Raw genomic sequence first — 19,452 nt, 5'->3', positions numbered from 1 at the left:
AGAGAACATTTAAGGTGCTCTCTCAGCATATGATTTAAACTACTCTGTCCTGGTGAAGCCACATCTGGAATACTGCATCCAGTTCTGGGCTCCCCAGTTCAAGAGAGGCAGGGAACTACTAGAGAGTCCAGTTGAGTGCAACAAGGATGACTGGGGGATTGGAGCATCTCCCTTACAAGGAAAGGCTGAGAGAGCTGGGACTCTTCAGCCTGGAGAAGAGAAGGCTGAGGACAGACCGTGTTAATGCCTACAAGTATCTAGAGGGTGAGTGTAAGGAGGATGGAGCCAGACTTTTCAGTAGTTCAGTGACAGGATGAAGGGCAATGGTTACAAGCTCGAACATAGTTCCATTTAAATGTTAGAAGAAACTTCTCTAGAGGAAGGGTGACAGTGCTGAAACAGGGAGGTTGTGGAGTCTCCTCTGGAAATATCAAGACCCTTCTGGATGCAGTCCTGAATAAAGTGCTCTAGGTAATCCTGCTTCAGCATGGGGCTTGGACTGGATGATCTGTAGAGGTCCCTTCCAATTCTGACAATTCCATGACTACTGACGAAACTGGAGAATTTTCCTACATTAAGAACACCTTCAGTGTTCCTTTCAGGAAAGAAAAACGAAATAAAAAACACTTCAAAATCGAAAGTTTTCAAAAGTTTAGAACAAATCTAAACTACATTTCCTAGAAGCTGAATGTTTAACATTTAACGCTGTCAAGGAGGGCTTGCTTTAGAAGTATGTCTTTTTACATTCTAGAGCACTGAAGGTGCTACATATTCAATAGATTTGGAAGATAATTTTGTTCACCTTAACTGAAATTCAGTGAAGAATAACCCACACCTATTTCTAGTATATTTTCTAATAAAATTAGTCTTCGTATTAATGAGAGCATCCCAGTCATTATTAAAAATATCACTGAACAAATCAGAAAGTTCTGAGTCACCACAAGACAGTACTTCTTCCATGGAAAGCAATAGATAATCTCAAGTGTTAATGGCTGTAGCATTAAGAGCATGCATATAGGGATTTGCCCCAGGCCAGTTATCACCACATCAATTTAATCTTCTAGGAGACAAGGACTAGGTTCCTATACTTATTGCGCAATACAGTTCAAGCTTCCAGGTAAGAATCACAAGTGACTGCTTTCAGAAATACACTGTCTTGGTCTGCAGTTGCTGGCTGTGAATGGTGATGCAATGATCTAACAAGCTCTTCAATGGCAGGAAGGCAAAACACCAAGGAAAAGACAAGTCCTTGCTGTTGCTTCTGACATTTACTGTTGTTTCATCAATTTCAGATGTCATCAGTTGTCAAATGCTGGATTTCAACACAGTCTGAAAGCCTTTTAAAAGGGCAGTTACACCGTATTACGTTCACGTGAATCGACTCTAAGAACAGGCTTTAAAAGCTCCAGTATTTCAGATGCAGAAAATCTTCCTGAAGGGTCTTTTGAAAGCATTTTTTTTATTATGGATGCCTGCAAAAAGAAATTAAATCTCAATAAAATGTTTTGTAAGTATATAAACCAACTAAAATAATGTGTTAAAACCCCATACCTCTGATGAAAATCGGTTAGTGAAGTCCTTTGGAAATTCACCTTTTCTAATTTTAGGCCATTCCTGAAATTTATAAAAGAGAACAGATTATATTTTCATTTATTATATTTTGCTTCTTTATGACCCATATAACTTACTGATGTAATCAGGAAAATACAAATTATAAAAAAGGTACGGCTTCAAAAACAAAGTGACTGTAACCAGTTAAAAAGTTTTTTTTCATTTAGTTCTTCGTTTTGTTTTTATGGCCTTTTCATCAAGTGTTGTCCTTTTTCAAGCTTAAATGCTTCAGACTCTACAATGATGTGTTTGTTTCAGCAATCCTGGCTATATCAGAACGACTGTCCGTCTTTCCTTATTTTAAAATAGGGGATTTATTGCCTCTTATTACATGAAAAAAACCCAACAAAAACAAAGAGGACTAAATTTCCTACTTTGGATGTTATTACTCATAAGCCAAGCAGGTGTACTTCCTCCTTTTTACCTTGTTCAGTATCACTCCTGCATCATTGCAGAAAATGCTACATTGAGTTCAAAGCTGCTGACATATAGAGGAGTTCTAACTATACACTTTCAGAAGCTGATTCTGGGTAACAATTGCTTTTTTCCACACCCTGGGTAAACAGAGAAGTCCACATCATTCAGTTTGCCATTCACTAGTGTAATGTGTGCCCTGAAGAAGTCATATTCTTGCACAGTTGGCTATGCATCCTGAATAATTAGCTAGTCCTGTGGATGCTGTAGACTGGCTTAGCAAGCCCTTACAACCAGTATCCAGCAAAACAACAACTCCCATGAACTTTATGTTTTCCCCCTACTCTTCAGCATTAGCTTTTGGCCAGTGACCCTGTCTCTTGGTGATCATCAGCTGAACCAGATACTCAGATCATACTCGTCAACTTCATTTTTGCATTATGTCCTTTCAACAGGGCTTGCCAGCACCATGCAACAGTGTTTATCAAACTCCATTTAGTCACATTATTTATTAAGCTAATGGAGCAGCTGAAGGCCATCCTAGGACTTTGATCCACAAGATTTGCCCATCTGCCTACAGACAAAAATTTTTATGCTTTAAGTACACAAGACTAAATAATTGGTCTTGCCCATTTGACTGTAAACACTGTTAGAATGTGGACATATTTGCAGTCAGCTGTGAGCAAAAACAAGGTGTCTTAGAAAACACTACAAGGTAGGTAAACAGAGCCAGGTTGAACCTGCAGGTTGAGCAGACCCATTGGTATGGTTTTCTTACATTGGCAAAAGGACCAAGCTAACACTGTTGAGGAGATTCTGGGTCCAACCATGTTACATGTATCTTACAATTACTTTAGACAAAGTAATCATCCTCCACATTGCTATAATACAAATATATAGGTTTGAGCAGAGGGGCAGTTGCACTAATAATGTGCAAAGTACCAAGAAAAAGCAAGAGATACATTAAAAAAAAAATAAAAAAAAATTCAAAAATAACTTGAGTAACACTGTTTTTTGTTCTTGGAGTAACACATTTTTCAATAAAAGCTACCTATTCCAAAGCACTACTTTTTTTTACTTTTTTTTTCATTTGGAAAACTGCAAGTTTTATAGAAGCTTTGTTCTTGCTCCACTGTTCAGTGAAGAGTATGGCAGAGACAAAACTCCCATTCACAATTTTTATTTTCTTAAATAGAAAAATACTCAATTCAAATACTCTGATCAAACAAAAAGATTTATCAGAAATTTGGAATCTTTTTTGCTATACGTTATTCTTTAGCATGCTCATGTGTATGTCAGTAGGACGTAAGTGAAATAAACCCAGTAATATTTCATTACTCAGTTATTACATTTCAACCAAAGTGTGAGGACTTAGGAGCTTTATAGAAATGAATCAAGAGGAAAATGTAAGTAGCATCAGTACTCTAGATTTACAGACTCCTTCTGGCTTGCAATCAGCATGTGGTACCAGTAGGAAGGTACAACACTAACAGTGAGGCCTTTTTTTTTAATGTGAAGAATACATACTTTACTTCTCTCATGGCGTGAGTTGAATGGCCAAAGTATTTCGAACCAAATTAATCCCAGTGCAAAAATATCTACTTTGATTCCGTAGCTGGCCTCGACCTACAAAGGTTAGAACAAGAACAATGTAAGTGTCAAATCCAACTGGAAAGCACTTCTTAAGGCAAAATTTTAAGTCAGTAGAAATTTTTTCACCAAGGCTACAGGACTGGCCCTACTTGATCTTATTAGTTGTTAACCTGTTCTGCTACAGACCCATTAACTAGTGACTACTAGGTCATGCTAAGCAGGCTGAAATTAAGACTACAGACCTGTACAGATAAGGCATGCCATTACCTGTCACAAACAGTTAAACAGATAGAAGGACTTACGTGACACTGTTGTTAACAGGGGCACTACATTCAAATTGTGTCAGACCCCATAGGTTAGCACAGTGAAATAAAATCAGCCCACGTGCAGACAGCTTCCTCCAGAATACAGTTACCCTCGTTTACAGAGCTGTACCAGGGAACTTTAGGCAACTTGGTTTAGTACTGAGATTAGGACTGAAAACATTAAATATCGAGTTTATAATGCAAGTCTAGATAGAGACACTAATACAGCATAATAATTACCTGTTCTGGTGCCATATATGGTCTTGTTCCTCTGTCCTCAGTCAGATTCTCATTATCCGCAGAAGTCACAAGACCAAAGTCACCTATTTTTATTTTGTCGTCACGTGATATTAATATATTCTGAGGCTGTGTATATATTTAAGATAATAATCATAATAATTCACCATATGACCAGGGTTTATTGTCAAGCATAATCTGCCACAAAAATGCCCCCCATAAAATTTGATATCTGTTCACAGAATTAGCATGAAGAAACTAATGGGTGGGAAACAGAAAATTCTAAGTTAAATTGTTTTTTAAAAACACAAACTGAATTGGAAAAAGTATGTACCACAGTAACTGCCACTTTTTTTTCTTTTCCACAAGCCATAACTGTGTTCTGTCTTAAAGCTCTTCAAACACATTGTGCATATAACATTGCATACCTAGAAGTGCTTTATAGTATTCAGTCCTAAACCTAGAGATTTCACAGAATCACACAAGTGTGACGGTTGGAAAAGATCTCTAAGATTACTGAGTCCAACCATCCACCCATAGAAAACAAACAAACGTAAGCAAAAAAACCCAAATGAAAAAAATAACAAAAAAAGCTCCCACCCAAAAGAAAAGAGGGGAGGAGAAACAACAACAAAACACTAACCTCCACAAAACCATAACTACACACACCACAAAACCCAACAACACAACCCACAAAAAATCCTCCATCCCCACTAGAGCATGCCCTGAAGTGCTACATTTACACGTTTCTTAGGAATGGTGACTCCACCACCTCCCCAGACAGCTTGTCCCAGTGCCTGACTACACTTTTGGTAAGGAAATTCTTCCTAATATCCAGACTAAACCTGACCAGCACGGCTTCAGGCCATTTCCTCTGGTCCTTTTGTTATGCATGTCGGAAAAGAGGCCAAGGCCTGCTTCATTACAGCTTCCCTTCTGGTAGCTGTAGACAGCAATGAGGTCTCCCCTCAGCCTCCACTTCTCCAAACTAAACAATCCCAGTACCATCAGCCTCTCTTCATAGGAGAGTTAGGGCTTACTGCAGGCATCTCTCAGTATCTCTTCAAAATTTCCATTGAGCTTCCCATTTTTAAATTCAACAAAGTTGTAAGCAACTAAAAATAGAACTGTATATGCTTGGTTTAAATTTCCCAAAGAAGATAACATTTCTGAATGTTATTAAAACAAAACAAATAGCCTCATTACATCTGTTACTCAAAGAAGCTCCAGTGGACTGTAAGGCCAGAACAGACCGTATTTAAAAAGATCTCTGTTTCAAGAACGCCCAGTGCAGTTTTTCTGTTCAAGTCTGGCCACATCCAAACACATTTAAAACAGTACCTATACCTGACTACACTACTTAAAGATTCCATTCATACCAGACACAAATAGGATTCACCTCAGCTTGAACCTATCCTGCAGATTTGATTCTGGGACATGCAGATCTCAGATGGCCACGCATTTAAGTTGACAGCAGATCAACGTGGGGAGAAAAGTTCCTAAATTAGGATGCAGACAGACAAATCACCAATAGGACTTGGAAGCAGGTTACAGCCAGATGCCATGGATAAGGGATTGGGGCAGCAGATTCATAAGAATAGGGGAAAGTAGGAGATTGAGCTGAGATGAAAATAAAGTAGGACTGAAGGAACAAGAAAATACAAAGCACATAGACTGGGAAATGCTAAGAATTAATGGGTCCAAGGGCATTTATTAGGCTTACTTTTCCCAGGCATCTAGGGAAAATAATGAATGTATATTTGTAGTAGCAATAAGGAGCAGTATTGTAGCAATAAGCCTGATAAAAAAGCTGTGGAAAATATAACCGTCTGTAAGACTAGATTCTATGAGTGGGAAGTGAACATGAGCTAGAACTACACTGTAAATTAAAAAAAAATCTCTGGCTCATGAAGTCCATCAATTTTAGGCTACATTATTGTAGCCTACATTACTAACCTTTCAGCTCTAATACTCTCTAGGTGTTTACAAGAACTGCATCCTAGATCCACATTTACTGCTACCCATTATAGCTGTTTTCAGGAACACACTTAACGCCTCCTTCACAAAGCAAGTGACTTAACACTCCGTAACAACAGAGTTGTTACATATCAGACCTGACGGCTTGCAACCTTGTCCTTTATAATCATTATATTGAAATAAAGGCTTTTTATGATTGTGCACTTTTAGAGACCAAAATTCTATCCAGAAAAGTAGCTCTGATACTTGTACCCATACGTGATACAAGAGCAACTGGAGGATGCTGTTATCAGACACCCTATGCATTAGGATAGAGAAACTCTCTCTTTACAGTACAGCAAGAGCAAACTTCCTAGACACAACCTTTCACCTTCTTCCTTTTAATTATTTTATTTTGTTTTGTTTTTCCTAAAGGCATTGTTGTGACCCAGTAACACACAATTGACTACTATTGCATCCTCCAGTTTACCTTCTGATCTTAGGATGAAGTCCAGCCAGTTGCTGAAAAAAACTTAATCTCTAGCAACATCAGAACAGAGACAATACTAGGGTACATAATAGACTAAACAAAGACTAGAGCAAGTCAATGTTTTCTGAAATTCCAGTAAGTACTGATGTTTTTTTATTGTATTACCTATCCTATTTACCTTGAGGTCTCGATGAATTAATCCTTCAGAATGTATATAGTTTACTCCTTTCAGTATTTGTAAAAATTTGTCTTAGTTTTGTTTTGTTTTTCCTAAAGGCATTGTTGTGACCCAGTAACACACAATTGACTACTATTGCATCCTCCAGTTTACCTTCTGATCTTAGGATGAAGTCCAGCCAGTTGCTGAAAAAAACTTAATCTCTAGCAACATCAGAACAGAGACAATACTAGGGTACATAATAGACTAAACAAAGACTAGAGCAAGTCAATGTTTTCTGAAATTCCAGTAAGTACTGATGTTTTTTTATTGTATTACCTATCCTATTTACCTTGAGGTCTCGATGAATTAATCCTTCAGAATGTATATAGTTTACTCCTTTCAGTATTTGTAAAAATTTGTCTTGTGCCATCTCATGATAATTTTGGGCTTGTTTATTATTTTCAATCCAGTCTTCCAATGTCCCTTTTTCACATAATTCCATTGTGATGAAAAGAAACTTTTCTGTCTTGTTCCTGCAAAAGACAATTATATGCCATATTGAAATTGCCAAGATACCATTCCTCACAAATCATAAATAATTTTCAGGTTCCTCTTCTTAAAAAAAGAAACTTTTAAAAAATTATTATTATTATAGGAGTTTCCCAAAACAAAGTCCTTTGATTTAAAAAAATATACTAGACCTCTTTCCTTCCCTCATATCTAGAGGCTTGTCCTATAGAGGAAGAAATAGTTGGTTCCCATCTTGCCCCCTAAGGACTGCTGCAAGTCCCTGGCAGGTATTCTTTATTCTGCTCAACAGACACAGCATTAGCCTTCCTCTCCTTCCTCTCAGGCTTTGTCCCTTCAGGAAGGTAGTGCAGTGACCATCTTTGACATCAGACTGGGAGTTACAGAAGCCCTGCTGAGAGCTGGAAATCTAGATTAAATATATTCACCTGCCTGCCAGCCTCACACTTTCCAGAAGACTTCCCTCACCATCAGCCCATAGAACAGGATGTGGGTAGACATGGTGAGAGGAAGGACAATATGAAGAGTAGGAGATACATATCACTTTGTCCCACTTGCACTGTGTGAGCTAAGTGCCCTGGATTAAAGCCACCTGAGGCACTGAAAGAACAAGCATTAAGTGGCTCTGGACTCCATGTAGGCTTGAGGTCAGGGCACTGTGGAATTCCAGGCTGGGACCTCAGCTTTGAAGACTTTCTGTCTTTTACCCAGTAATTGTTCAACATAAAATGCATAAGTGATACCAAGTCTCCAACATATTAATGGTTGGGTTTTGACACAAGACTTTTTTCCCCTCATTTTATTCCTCATTTACCGAGCACACTGGACATACCATGCCAACCATAATTTTGATTCCATTAATATTTTACTGCTCAAGTTAATCGTGGCAAGCTATCTGAAGGTTATCAACAATTAATGAAAAAAGCTCACCACAGAAACTTTGAAAACTTAATAAGCTAACTCATAGTTTTTGTGTTGAAAGACTACCTCTAAATGAAAGAGCATTTTGTATTTCTGTTCCGAACAACTAAAAATGTTTCAGGCATAGTAGTTAAAATGCCAGCTAAGAGATAAGTAATTAAATCTATGAGAGCTAGTGGCTCGCCAGCTCCTACTAGAAAAAGAAAACTTCCATCAAGAATTTGCCAGAGAACTGCCAGTTTTTTAGTTGCCATTGTTAATTCTAGACCCAAATTTTGAGTTCTGTGTTCTTACACTCCTCTATAGATTCAGCAACTTCTGTATGTTAAGAGAGAAGAGAAAGATAAAATTAGAGTCCATCTTATTCATTACGAAAAATATGACATAAATATACTTATTTATATATGACCTGCTGCTGAGAAGTACTGTGCCTTTTTTCCTAACAGTTAGTATGTGTGTATGGATTTGTATTTGTGTAATGATTTATAACCCATCATCAGCTTTTCTTTCTACAACACAAAATCCACTATGGCAAACAAGTTTGTGAGTGCAAATTATTATCTTGTAGTTACTTTGAGTCTTGAGAAGTTGTATGGTAATCCTCTTCCCAGCTCCAGTGATACTGCACTATGTTTTCATGCTTGAGTCTTGCAAGTTGTTTTACTTCACGTTTTACCTTACTATTTGGATGGAGGGGGAAAAAAAGAAAAATATATAAAAACCCAAATGGCATTTTCCTATAAAAATTTAATACTAAGCAGAGTAAAAGACATGCTATGAAGTAGCAGTAAACAGTCTTACATTCCTTTAGGAAAAGAACATAATATTTTCCTTCATACAATTCCAAAACTGTAGTTGCAAATGGCATTTCTTTCATCTGCTTTTTTTTGTCAGCTGAAGAAAGCAGATAGTTGCAATGTATAACTGTATTAGGTAGCACAACACAAGGTAGCAAACACACTTCTCACCTCTGTGAAGTTTGTTTACGTACACAGAAGTCAGTGTAAATGAAGCAGTATTACTAAATTTGGCCTGCACTTCTTACAACATTGCATAGGGAATTAAGTTCAAACCCATCAGTCTTTATTTGAAGAATCAGTAGAATGCTTTTCTAGTATTGTTCTCAGGATTGCAATACAAATGACATGTATTTGTTGAGAACACAAGAATCTGAAGGGCAGTTACCCAACGTAAGGAACAAGTATCTCCAACAACTTGAAACTTTGAATAGATGAGCTTAAATAAATTCAAGTTTTTCAGCTGCCCATAAAATGCTCCACTAGGTACCGGTTGCAGAAAATTACTTTAAAATAAATACATAAAGATAATAATTGTCTGTTGAAATTTGTAAAGGACAAGTAAAACAGGGTGACAAGAATGGCTACATGGGTCAGATGTAAAGCATTTTCCAATTAGAAACCATAAAATACATTACTTTCATTTTCCTTAGTTTTCTCTAATTATAGTTATTAAGCATTACTGATATATGAGTGGAACCTGACAAAAGTTACACTGTTGCTTTCAATGTTTTATCAATCAGCAAGTTTCCTTCAAACACATTGTGCAATATTATAGCCAGAGTGCCAGTGTGTTCTGGGAAATTAGAACTAACAAATCTACTTTTTTACAGCTGCATCTGAAATTATTCCAGTGCATGCAAAAATTAACAAAGTTGCACACCATTTTCAGCTTTACTTAAAAATAAAGAAAACTGCTTAATGGAAAAGTTGGACAATTAATAATGAAATTTGCTTAAATGCTGCTACGATTATTAAAGAGATAAACCAAAGTACTAAAAACATGATTATATACTACAATAAAAAAAACAGACATAAATACACAGTACGTACTCTGTGAAGGGAACTCGTTTGACTGCATAGGTTATTTCATCAATTTTTGCTGTTGCCTTGAAAACTTCTCCAAAACCACCTTTACCAATAAGCTTTATATCTCTAAAACTATCAAGAAATCTTAAAAAAAAAACCAAACACAAAACAACAGAACAAAAAATCATAAGTATTCTTAACATTAAATTTACAAGATATAAAAACAATCCAGACAGATTTAATACATCTGCTGCAATACTCTACAGGGATCACTCAACACCTATACATATTCTTGAAGATTAAAAAAACAAGGGAAACTGACCCTAGAAAGCATGTAGAGTAACTATGCTCACATCTTCACATAAATGACTTCTGGCTGTAAGCATTAAACATCGTTGTATGTCAGTTGCTATACTGTATCTGAACTCTCCAGAAAAAAACCCAAACACAACTACTCAAATATCACTTTTCTCTGAAAGTTATTTTTACAGGAGTATTTTCCCACATTCTGTTATAAATGAGCAAGCAAATCTAGACCACTACATACTGTAATTGCCATACAGATCTTATTAAAAAAATTTAAATCCTTCTTACGTTTTATTCATGGTGTGCAGAATTTCAGTCTCCTCACTGCTACTTGTGTCCAAATCTGGCAAACTCTCATCTAAATCTGACATACTTTTTTTCTCTTCCTTTTTTCTTGCATTATCAAAATTAGCTGCCAATCTTCTGAACAAGGATAAAACCAAAACTTATTAGGAACAGTTTTTCTAACGTGAGAAATAATGGCATTTCTTTGTTAGATATAGCAACACTAAAGTGATGCGCCACATAGTTATAGGAGATAGCAACACAGAAATAAACACATACCTTCTGGGTTTCAGGGCAGAATTCTGTGCATTTCTCTACATGAAAAAGAGAAGAAAATCTAACTGAGATATCCTGAGTATTTTCACTATAGTTCTTTAAAATGTATCTGAGAATGTATCTAGGAATTTTCTATAAATGTGTTCATACCTTAGATAAATATTGTAATAAGAATTAAGCCATATCTTAGCTTAAAAAAACTCACATATGCTATGGATGGCATCATCATTCTTCCCACAGTAAAATATGAGCTAAGTAAGTGTGATCCTCTTTCTTAAGAGTACTGCCCATTTGGTCAACGGCACATACATAAATTGTGTCTACAGTACAGAACTAAATGACTAATGGTTAACAGTAAGAAAGTACTGAATATTCTTAGAAAAAATGCATGGGTGTTTTCCAAGGGTTTGTGGATAAAGGAACAAACTGATGCTACACACTGACAAGAAGCTTGTCCTACTGAGAGCCTAAAATGTAGTTATGAGGAAGAACATTTTCACACCATACCTGAGAAGGTGAAGGCTTTTTACATATTGCCATGTCTTTCATGTTTTCTACCAAATCTGAATCTGAGTCTCTGAAGGAAACACTACTGTTACGGGAAAATAATACACTAGGTTTTAGTGAAAGTACCACAATCATAAAATTATTGGCAAAAGAAAAAAAGAAGGATAAGCAAAATACACATTTTAAAAAAGCAAAACCTGAGAAAGCATTAACAATCATGACTGATTACAAAACGTAATGCTGAAAACAAATAAAAAAGTAATATTTTGTAATATACTCCTCAATTACATGGTACCATGATATCTAGATATTATATATATATTCTATTATATCCTTTAATTAAATAGGTTAAATACAGATGTTCATTTCAAGGCAGTGCACCCATCTCTGGCATTTGACATAGCATACTACCATAGCTTTACAATTGCACAAGGAACATAAAAAGAAGCAGTAGCAGCAGTACAGTCAAATTAACTGCTTCACACAAAATGCTTGATGTAGGGTTCCCAAATCAGAACTGAAACTTTATGCATGTTCATTTTCTTTCAGCAAGCAAACTTCCCCTTCAGTGGAAAGACTTATGGAAAGAAAAAAAAAACACCAAACCACCACCAACACCACCACCTCCACCACCACCACGAAAAATAATGTGGAGCACAGAAAAGTACTGCAAGTATGGAGTTTACAGAGTGTCAAAATAGGAAAATTAGTGTTAATTTAAAAAAATATTAAATAACACTACTGAACGAGGTAAATTACACCATTTACATCACCATGAAAATGCTTCTGAAAGAACTGATCATGGGAAAATATAAATACATCAGAAAGCTCTAAAATTACTATAAGCTAACCCTTAAGAACTCAAAATAACACAAGTATAACAAATTTTGCACAGAACTCTAGGAAATAAAAGCTAAGATTAAATGCTGTTATACTGCAATAAAGAAACTATGACAAATTTTATTTAGAACCAGATCACGATCCTCTACAATTAGTAAATACTTTTATTATCACATTATCTGTAAGCCCAACTTACTCTGAGTCAGACTCATCCAGCACTTGAGAGGAATTACAATTTTTGCTAAATGTAGAATTGCTGTTCGATTTGTTACCTTCTATCTGAAAAAAAGAAAAATCAAGAATGGTTAACAAAATCACACTGAAAAATCCCTAGTACAAAACATGCCATTCAAAGAAGGGGGAGGGAAGATTACAAGGTTCTAAGTGGAAGTTAAGTGCACTGAACGTTCAAAGCTCTGCTGAAGAAATCCATCTGCCTGACTTCCACCCAAAAAAGTGAAACACAGGGCCCTGTCACAGGGAGTGTTTTCCCTCTCCTATTGAGACTATACATTTGCAGAATTAAAGTCTGGGATATATTAAAAATCAGGGTTTACTGCATAAATAATTGTCTGTGTTGAAAACAAGACATATGTAGGCTTTGGTACATGTAATCAGCAAAACTGAAAATCTGCACAAAAAGACAGTTACTTCAGTGTGAAGACCCTGCAAAACCTGAATTACTAAATTGCGGTTGACTAAAAAATTAATCCTAAATGTTTAGTAGAGGTTCTTCCCCCATGTCATAATCATAACAGCACAAATGTAACATTAAAAGCAACACCTGCAATTCTTACAGACCATAACCTGACAAAAAGAAAAAACTTAAGGGTGTGTGTTTCAATGATAGCCAATAAACAAACCAATTTTTTTTAAATTCAGGACTACTGAATTTTACTACTTTTTGCTAGTTACATTTTGTTTGTTACACAAACACCACTGAGAATTAATAAAAATTAAAGCCAAATCAAAACAACCTGCCACAACTTTAGAATAACTGCTACAGAAGATCTGCATGAGGTAGTAAATTTCAAACTTTGATGAAAACGCAAAGACCCATGAGTGTGCAATACAAGAAAATATTAAGGAAGGATCCTAGAACCGTAACAGGCTTAAAAACAACAGTAAATGAAGCATTTAAAATTCACAGTAAACAGCCAGTTAATGAAAAATTACTTAAAGTAAATAAGATTTCTCCCCTGTACTGCCTTCCTTCCCTTTAAACTATACTTAATTTAAACTAATTCATATGTACTGTTCTGTGCATTTCAGAAGTGAGTTTAGATCACTATTACAATTCTGATCATTATTTGCACATATGGAAATATGATCACCAACACAAAGACAACATCTCTGCTTGCCAGAGGATGGTGTTGGCAATTGCTTGACTAGACTGCCTTGGAATACTACAGAAGGCAAGTCCTGTTGATTCTCACTCCTGCTTTTGCCTTTCTCATATTTCACAATGGATTTTTGATCCATAGAAGGCAGCAAGAGATTTATTTCCATAGCAAGTCATCTTGACACTTCACAGAAGAGACACAGAAGAGAGCAGTCAGGATTCAGGAATGCTTAATGTATGTGCATTCTTGAATGACAGCATATCAGATTATATTCTGAAATGCACAGAGATACCAACTGTAGTATTTTTAAATCCAGAAATTTAATATAGAAACATAAATTTTACCAACAGAATCCTTTAGCCCAACCAACCCACCAAAATATGGATCATTTCATTCATGGAATATGCTTTTAAATACAATGAGGATACCTGCTCAAAGATTAAAGATACAAGAATTAAGCTTCTATCTTAAGGCTAAATATAGTACATACTGTTAAAAAGCCTTCAACAGTTAGCCTGTCACATGCTTCTTTTGCAGCAGCTTGTTTTGCAACAGCTAGAGAAGGTCCAGTGCCAGTTCCATACACATTACCATTAATCATACACCTACAATAAAACCTGTAAAATACAGCAGGGAATGAAGTATTAAATCTCATGTGACAAGTCCTAATGTAATTATTTTAAACACTATAGTCAATTTGACATTGTAGACTGGAAATCTGAAATACTCATCTTCAGGACAGTATTTCCAATATACATTTAATCTAAGTAATAAAGGTAGATAATTTATCTGACATGCCTTCAAGATGGCCAGTTATCAGATAGAGAATATTTAGCACTTCTTAAGGCTGAAATCCTCAAAGCATAGTATCATATGGACCGAAAATACGTAGATATTTTTAATAATGCCTCATCTGTCATTAACTGGAATGTTTCTTCAACTCCCTGACTGCAGTAAATACAGAGGGGATACTAACAGGCTCTTCGTGGCACCTGGTTCCTAGGGGTCTCCAAAATACATGCTAAGAGGTCCACAAAGGTGCCAGAACTACAGTCAAGATAACTGATGACTTGTCAGCGCTGACTGCCATTTTATCATCATGCCATCTCTTCTCCCAGATGAAGAAACTCAGTCCTCTTAGTCTCTCCTCCCACACCTTATACTTCAGCTCCTTAACAACCTTCATCTAACACTACGCAGGGTAACTAAGGGTAGTTTTAGCAAACACAGAGAAGTATTAAAAGCAAGTATGAAGACAAAGCACATCTTACGTGGGTTTATGACCATCTCCAGTTCTTTTGTTAGGATAATCAACTACTTCCGAGGTATTTTGTGAATACCTATTTAGTAGGCTGACATAGTCGTTGCCTTGTAGAGGTAATGCAGTTGGCATATTTGAAGAATTCTCTAACTATAGAACAAATAAAATAGGTAACTTAAAAACTTAAAGCTTAATCAGTAGGTTAAGATAAGCAGTCTGTGAGATCTAATACAGCTGCAAGGGTTGTCAGCATCTCAAAACATTTTTTAGGAAATACCAAGTTTGTATTAACAGAGTCCCTTGTGGCAAAGGGCAGCTATCCCAAACCAGAATTATTACATTTTCAATTTACAAAGAAATGTAAATCTAGTTTTCCAAGTATTGTACCTATGTCTTTAGCAACCTATCACCATGTCTCCTCCTACCTCCCTTAAGACAAGACAGGCAAGGAGCTGTGAAATGTCTCATAAAAAAGCCACAACCCAACAAACAATCTAATGCTACCTTCTCAGTTTTCTCACAACCTGGCCAGCCAAGAAAAGCAATAGCAACAGAATGTTGCTGTTGCTGCCATTAGCAAAGGGTGCAAATGCTCCTGGGCATGCACAAGAGGGGAAAGCAGGATTTTTCAGCTGTCTCATGATTAGGCAGCCTTAATAATATATTAGCAAACATGCAGCAATTGTGTTAGATCAATGATGGTGACACAGTAAAGAGCATACGGAAACAGCTAAGGAAAAATTTCACTCAAAAGCTGCCAAGAAGCATTCAGACTCAAAAATAAAAATAAAAAATGGCTACCACAAAACACAGGGCAGAAAACAAAGGAAAATCAAACCTTAACTAAATCTAGTCAGGATAAAGAGCCTCAAATCAGCTATACAGTAAAAAATACAATAACAAGAAAACAAAGACAAATCGGATGAAGTGCAAGTAAGCAATTTTATAAGCAGAGTGGCAGCAGAGACAGTGAACAATGCCCTGCAAATGTTTTAAAGACATCAAATTCCTGAACAGTTGTCAAAACAGAACAAGAACACTGCTCACTTTGGATACAGCAAGGCAGCTTAGAAAAGGCAAATAAATTTCCTTATATCCTATAACAGCAGAGGAGGAAATACTCTCAATACCACATACCAACACTATAGTAGAACATTAAGCCATTAGTTCAGTGGTAAAAAGTAGAAAAGCACTGAATCAGACAAAACAAAGACAACTTAAATAAATAATTAGAAACTCTTCCAAATTAAACAAAACAATTCTATTTTATTGGCTACTTTTAGAGATTAAACTTCAACCTTTACTAGGCAAATAAGCCAAAAAAATGTATTTTTAAATGTAAATACTACAGGTTACTCACCTGTTTTCTAATCATTTCCCAGGATTTTTTTGCTGCTACTGCTCTTGCTTCCTTTTTATTTTTACCAGTGCCTTCAGCATATTCTATTTCGCCTATTTTAACCTTAACTATGAACCTGCAATAGAAAAGCTTTTCTAAAACATTGTTACATTATGTCTCATACACACTTAATAACCTTCTCAAGTTCAACTTCATTTTTACTGTTCACAAAGTGATGTAAGTTAAGTGTTGAGATATTTAAGTATTCATGTGTTTTTAGTATATCGAATTCCTGACGATCATGTTTCTTTAGAATAATTTATTTTTTTTTATGTTTCCTCCCTCATCACAAATGCATGTACTTTATTAGTTCTAACAGTATTTTTAAGTGCTTAATTTCTTTTTAAAAGCACAATTATTTAAATCTTGAAAAGCAAAAGAATGCATAAGGCCAGCATTGTTACAGGCAAGGTTGCGAAGCCCCAACACCAGGACACATCTCAGCTCTGCAAAACTGTATGGAGAGGAAAGATTAGATAATCTTGATTTCATGGATCCAGGCATGACATTACACTCCCCTTTGATACTCTGCTACATACACTATTTAATAAGTGCAAAAACAGTGTCTGGTGCTTCATGAATTTAAAGGCAGTCCCGAAAAGCAAACAAAAAACCCTCAGTCTTGCCCTTCCACACTCAACCACTGATGTCTTCCCTGTGTTGCACAACTGTGCATGCACTGCTTTCCATACAGCAGTGACATGGTCTCAAAAAAATCTTTCTCTCTAAACTGGAAAGAGATGGATTTGATGGGTGGACTGCTTGGTAGATAAGGAATTGCTTGCATGGTCACACCAGAGGGTAGTGGTCAACAGCTTGAGGTCCAGATGGAGACTGGTGACAAGTGGTGTCCTTAAGGGGCCCATGTTGGAACCAGTACTGTTTAATACCTTCATCAATTACACAAACAGTGAGATCAAGGGCACCATCAGCAAGTTTGCAGATGACACCAAGCTGAGTGGTGCAACTGACACACCTGAGGGACAGGATGCCATCCAGAGGGACCTGAACAAGCTTGAGAAGTGGGCCCATGTGCACTTCATGAAGTTCAACAAGGCCAAGTGCAAGCTCCTCTACCTGGGTCAGGGTAATCCCAGTATCAATACAAATTGAGGTATTACAGGATTGAGAGCAGCCCTGCAAGAAAAAAGCTTGGGCTACTGGTAGATGAGAACCTCAACAGAAGCTGGCAATAGATACAAATAGATGTAACTCTAGATACAGAACCCTGGTTTTCAGCTGCATCTGTTCTTACCCAGATGCAACGTGCCCTACAGCTGCAAAATCCTTAATGTTTCTGCTACTGCCTTTGCACAAAAGGCAACAGAGAAGCAAACAACCAGATTTCTGCTTTTACCAGCAGCACAAACTTGAATCAAGTTAAAGTGACCATTGTTATAACGTTGGGGTGCATCTGTACTTAAGATTGCAGCAGAACATACAGATACACAAGCTCAAAGTAAACAAGATAGGCTGACACAAGAAACAGTCTAGGTCTAATATCATGAGTATCTCTGTAGGACAGTCTGTCTCACACAATGGAATGACCTCAGAAATTCACTTTATTTAATTATTTCAGCTTCATTCTCCACTTCTCATCCAACCTGACCTTCAACACCTCCAGGGAGGGGGCTTCCACAACCTCCCTGGACAACCTATTCCAGTGCCTTACTACCCTTCCTGATATCTAACCTAAATCTACCCTCTTTCAGTTTAAAACCACTACCCCAAGCTGTGGCCACTGCTGTGAGAAGGGTTACTCTTTAGAATTACATAAGCAGCATACGATAAAAAAATAAGGTAAGTGATTAACATTCGATACCCAGATAATACCTATTAATTTATTCTGGGACTATGGTCAGGCCTACAAATAAGTCAGCACAGACAGTGTCGGCTGGCAACAGGGAAGACGTTACATACTCATTAGTAGCATAAGTCTTTTATTCAAGCAAATTAGCAAAAAAATTTAAAAATCACATGAAAAAATATGGTAGATCTCAAGTGTCAATGATCTCTGGCAGAGAAAAAACTAGCAAAACATAATATTTGTGTTACAAAATAAACCATGTAACATCACTTGCAATTGTCTCTAAAAGCAGAAACAAAACAGCTTAAGCAAGAGATTCTTCTTCTCTTGTACAAGATATTAAAAAATTAACTACACATAAATCATGCTGATGCCCAAACAATTAATATACAACCAACCTTTATCGTTAGAAATTAACAACATAAATTACAAACAATTTCCATGCTTTGTAAAACGAGAAATCTAAGCACCTAAGTTGGCATAGATCATAAAATTGTCAAACTTGCTGCAACCCACCCCACTTCCTGAGATATTTAATGGCAGATGCAGAACATACTTAGTATATAGCTACCAGTAAGATGTGCTCTGCTGTTGCGTTCCAAAAGAGGGCTGTCAACTTCGAAGTAAGTTTTCTCCTCAAACTCTGTCACATGGTAACTTTCCCACTCCACTCAAGGTGTGGCTTCACCCAGCTCTCCTGCCACATCTACACTTCCGTAATTAACTGTTATGATTGTGAGCTTTACCCAGTTGGCTCACTGAAGGAAGAGTCCTTCTGTTTATTGACATGCATTAGTGAACTTACGTGGGATCGTGAGATGAGCCTTCCATACCGACATCGTCATAAGACAGTTTAAGATTGTTGATCTGGCAGTAGTTGTTGATCTTCCCCATGAACTGACGTTCCATTCTGACACAACCTCAAAAAGGTTCTGCAAAGCAACATTCAAACATGTATCAGGGCCACCCCTTAATCCTGCCAGACCTCTGCTGTAATATCAAATAGAAAACTGCTGTCAGTAAAAAATGTAACAGAAAACCAATTATAATTTCTAATTCAGGTGGTTGATCTGCAACTCCTTTTGAAGACTCATTGCTCAGAATAACAGATTTAAAAAACAGAGCAGAGAATTTAGTGATTAGAGAATATTTCTTAGCAGATTGGCAGGAAAGGGCTGAATCATTCCATGAATCCTGTGGAAGAAAAATAAAAATCCGGAACGTTCCTTCAGAGAGTGAGACTCGATTCCTTCCGAGGGGCACCAAGAGACATTCTGACAAACCCTCGCCAACCGCAGCGACTCCCAGGCCTCCCAACACACACGGAGGACGAACCCCAGCAGCTCCAGCGCCGCCGCAGCCAGGGGGGCAGGCAGCCCGCTCCGCC

General features: G+C 36.9%; 1 protein-coding gene across 1 annotated transcript; it reads right to left on the bottom strand.

The window, feature by feature from the left end:
- Nucleotides 1-1,352: 1,352 nt before the first annotated feature.
- On the bottom strand, nt 1,353-18,974 carry EIF2AK2 (eukaryotic translation initiation factor 2-alpha kinase 2). Its single transcript, XM_010004601.1, has 15 exons — nt 18,871-18,974; nt 16,220-16,334; nt 14,870-15,009; nt 14,089-14,215; nt 12,452-12,534; nt 11,416-11,521; nt 10,912-10,946; nt 10,636-10,770; nt 10,066-10,185; nt 8,788-8,895; nt 7,116-7,299; nt 4,164-4,289; nt 3,553-3,651; nt 1,552-1,614; nt 1,353-1,472 (listed from the first exon to the last, which is right to left on the bottom strand). The coding sequence occupies exons 1-15, from the start codon at nt 18,972-18,974 to the stop codon at nt 1,353-1,355; spliced, it is 1,665 nt and encodes a 554-aa protein (XP_010002903.1).
- Nucleotides 18,975-19,452: the final 478 nt, after the last annotated feature.

The sequence above is a fragment of the Chaetura pelagica genome, unplaced genomic scaffold (genome assembly GCF_000747805.2).
Source record: "Chaetura pelagica isolate M959 unplaced genomic scaffold, ChaPel_1.0 scaffold278, whole genome shotgun sequence".
NCBI lineage: Eukaryota > Metazoa > Chordata > Aves > Apodiformes > Apodidae > Chaetura > Chaetura pelagica.
This window is presented reverse-complemented; position numbering and strand designations above follow the sequence as displayed.

Excerpts from the sequence above, each read along its gene's own strand:
- EIF2AK2 (XM_010004601.1), bottom strand. The coding sequence starts at position 18,974 with ATGGAACGTCAGTTCATGGGGAAGATCAACAACTACTGCCAGATCAAC. Across the intron at positions 10,947-11,415 it reads AAAAGCCTTCACCTTCTCAG|AGAAATGCACAGAATTCTGC; the intron begins GTATGGTGTGAA and ends TTTTTCATGTAG. Across the intron at positions 3,652-4,163 it reads CATATATGGCACCAGAACAG|GTCGAGGCCAGCTACGGAAT; the intron begins GTAATTATTATG and ends TAACCTTTGTAG.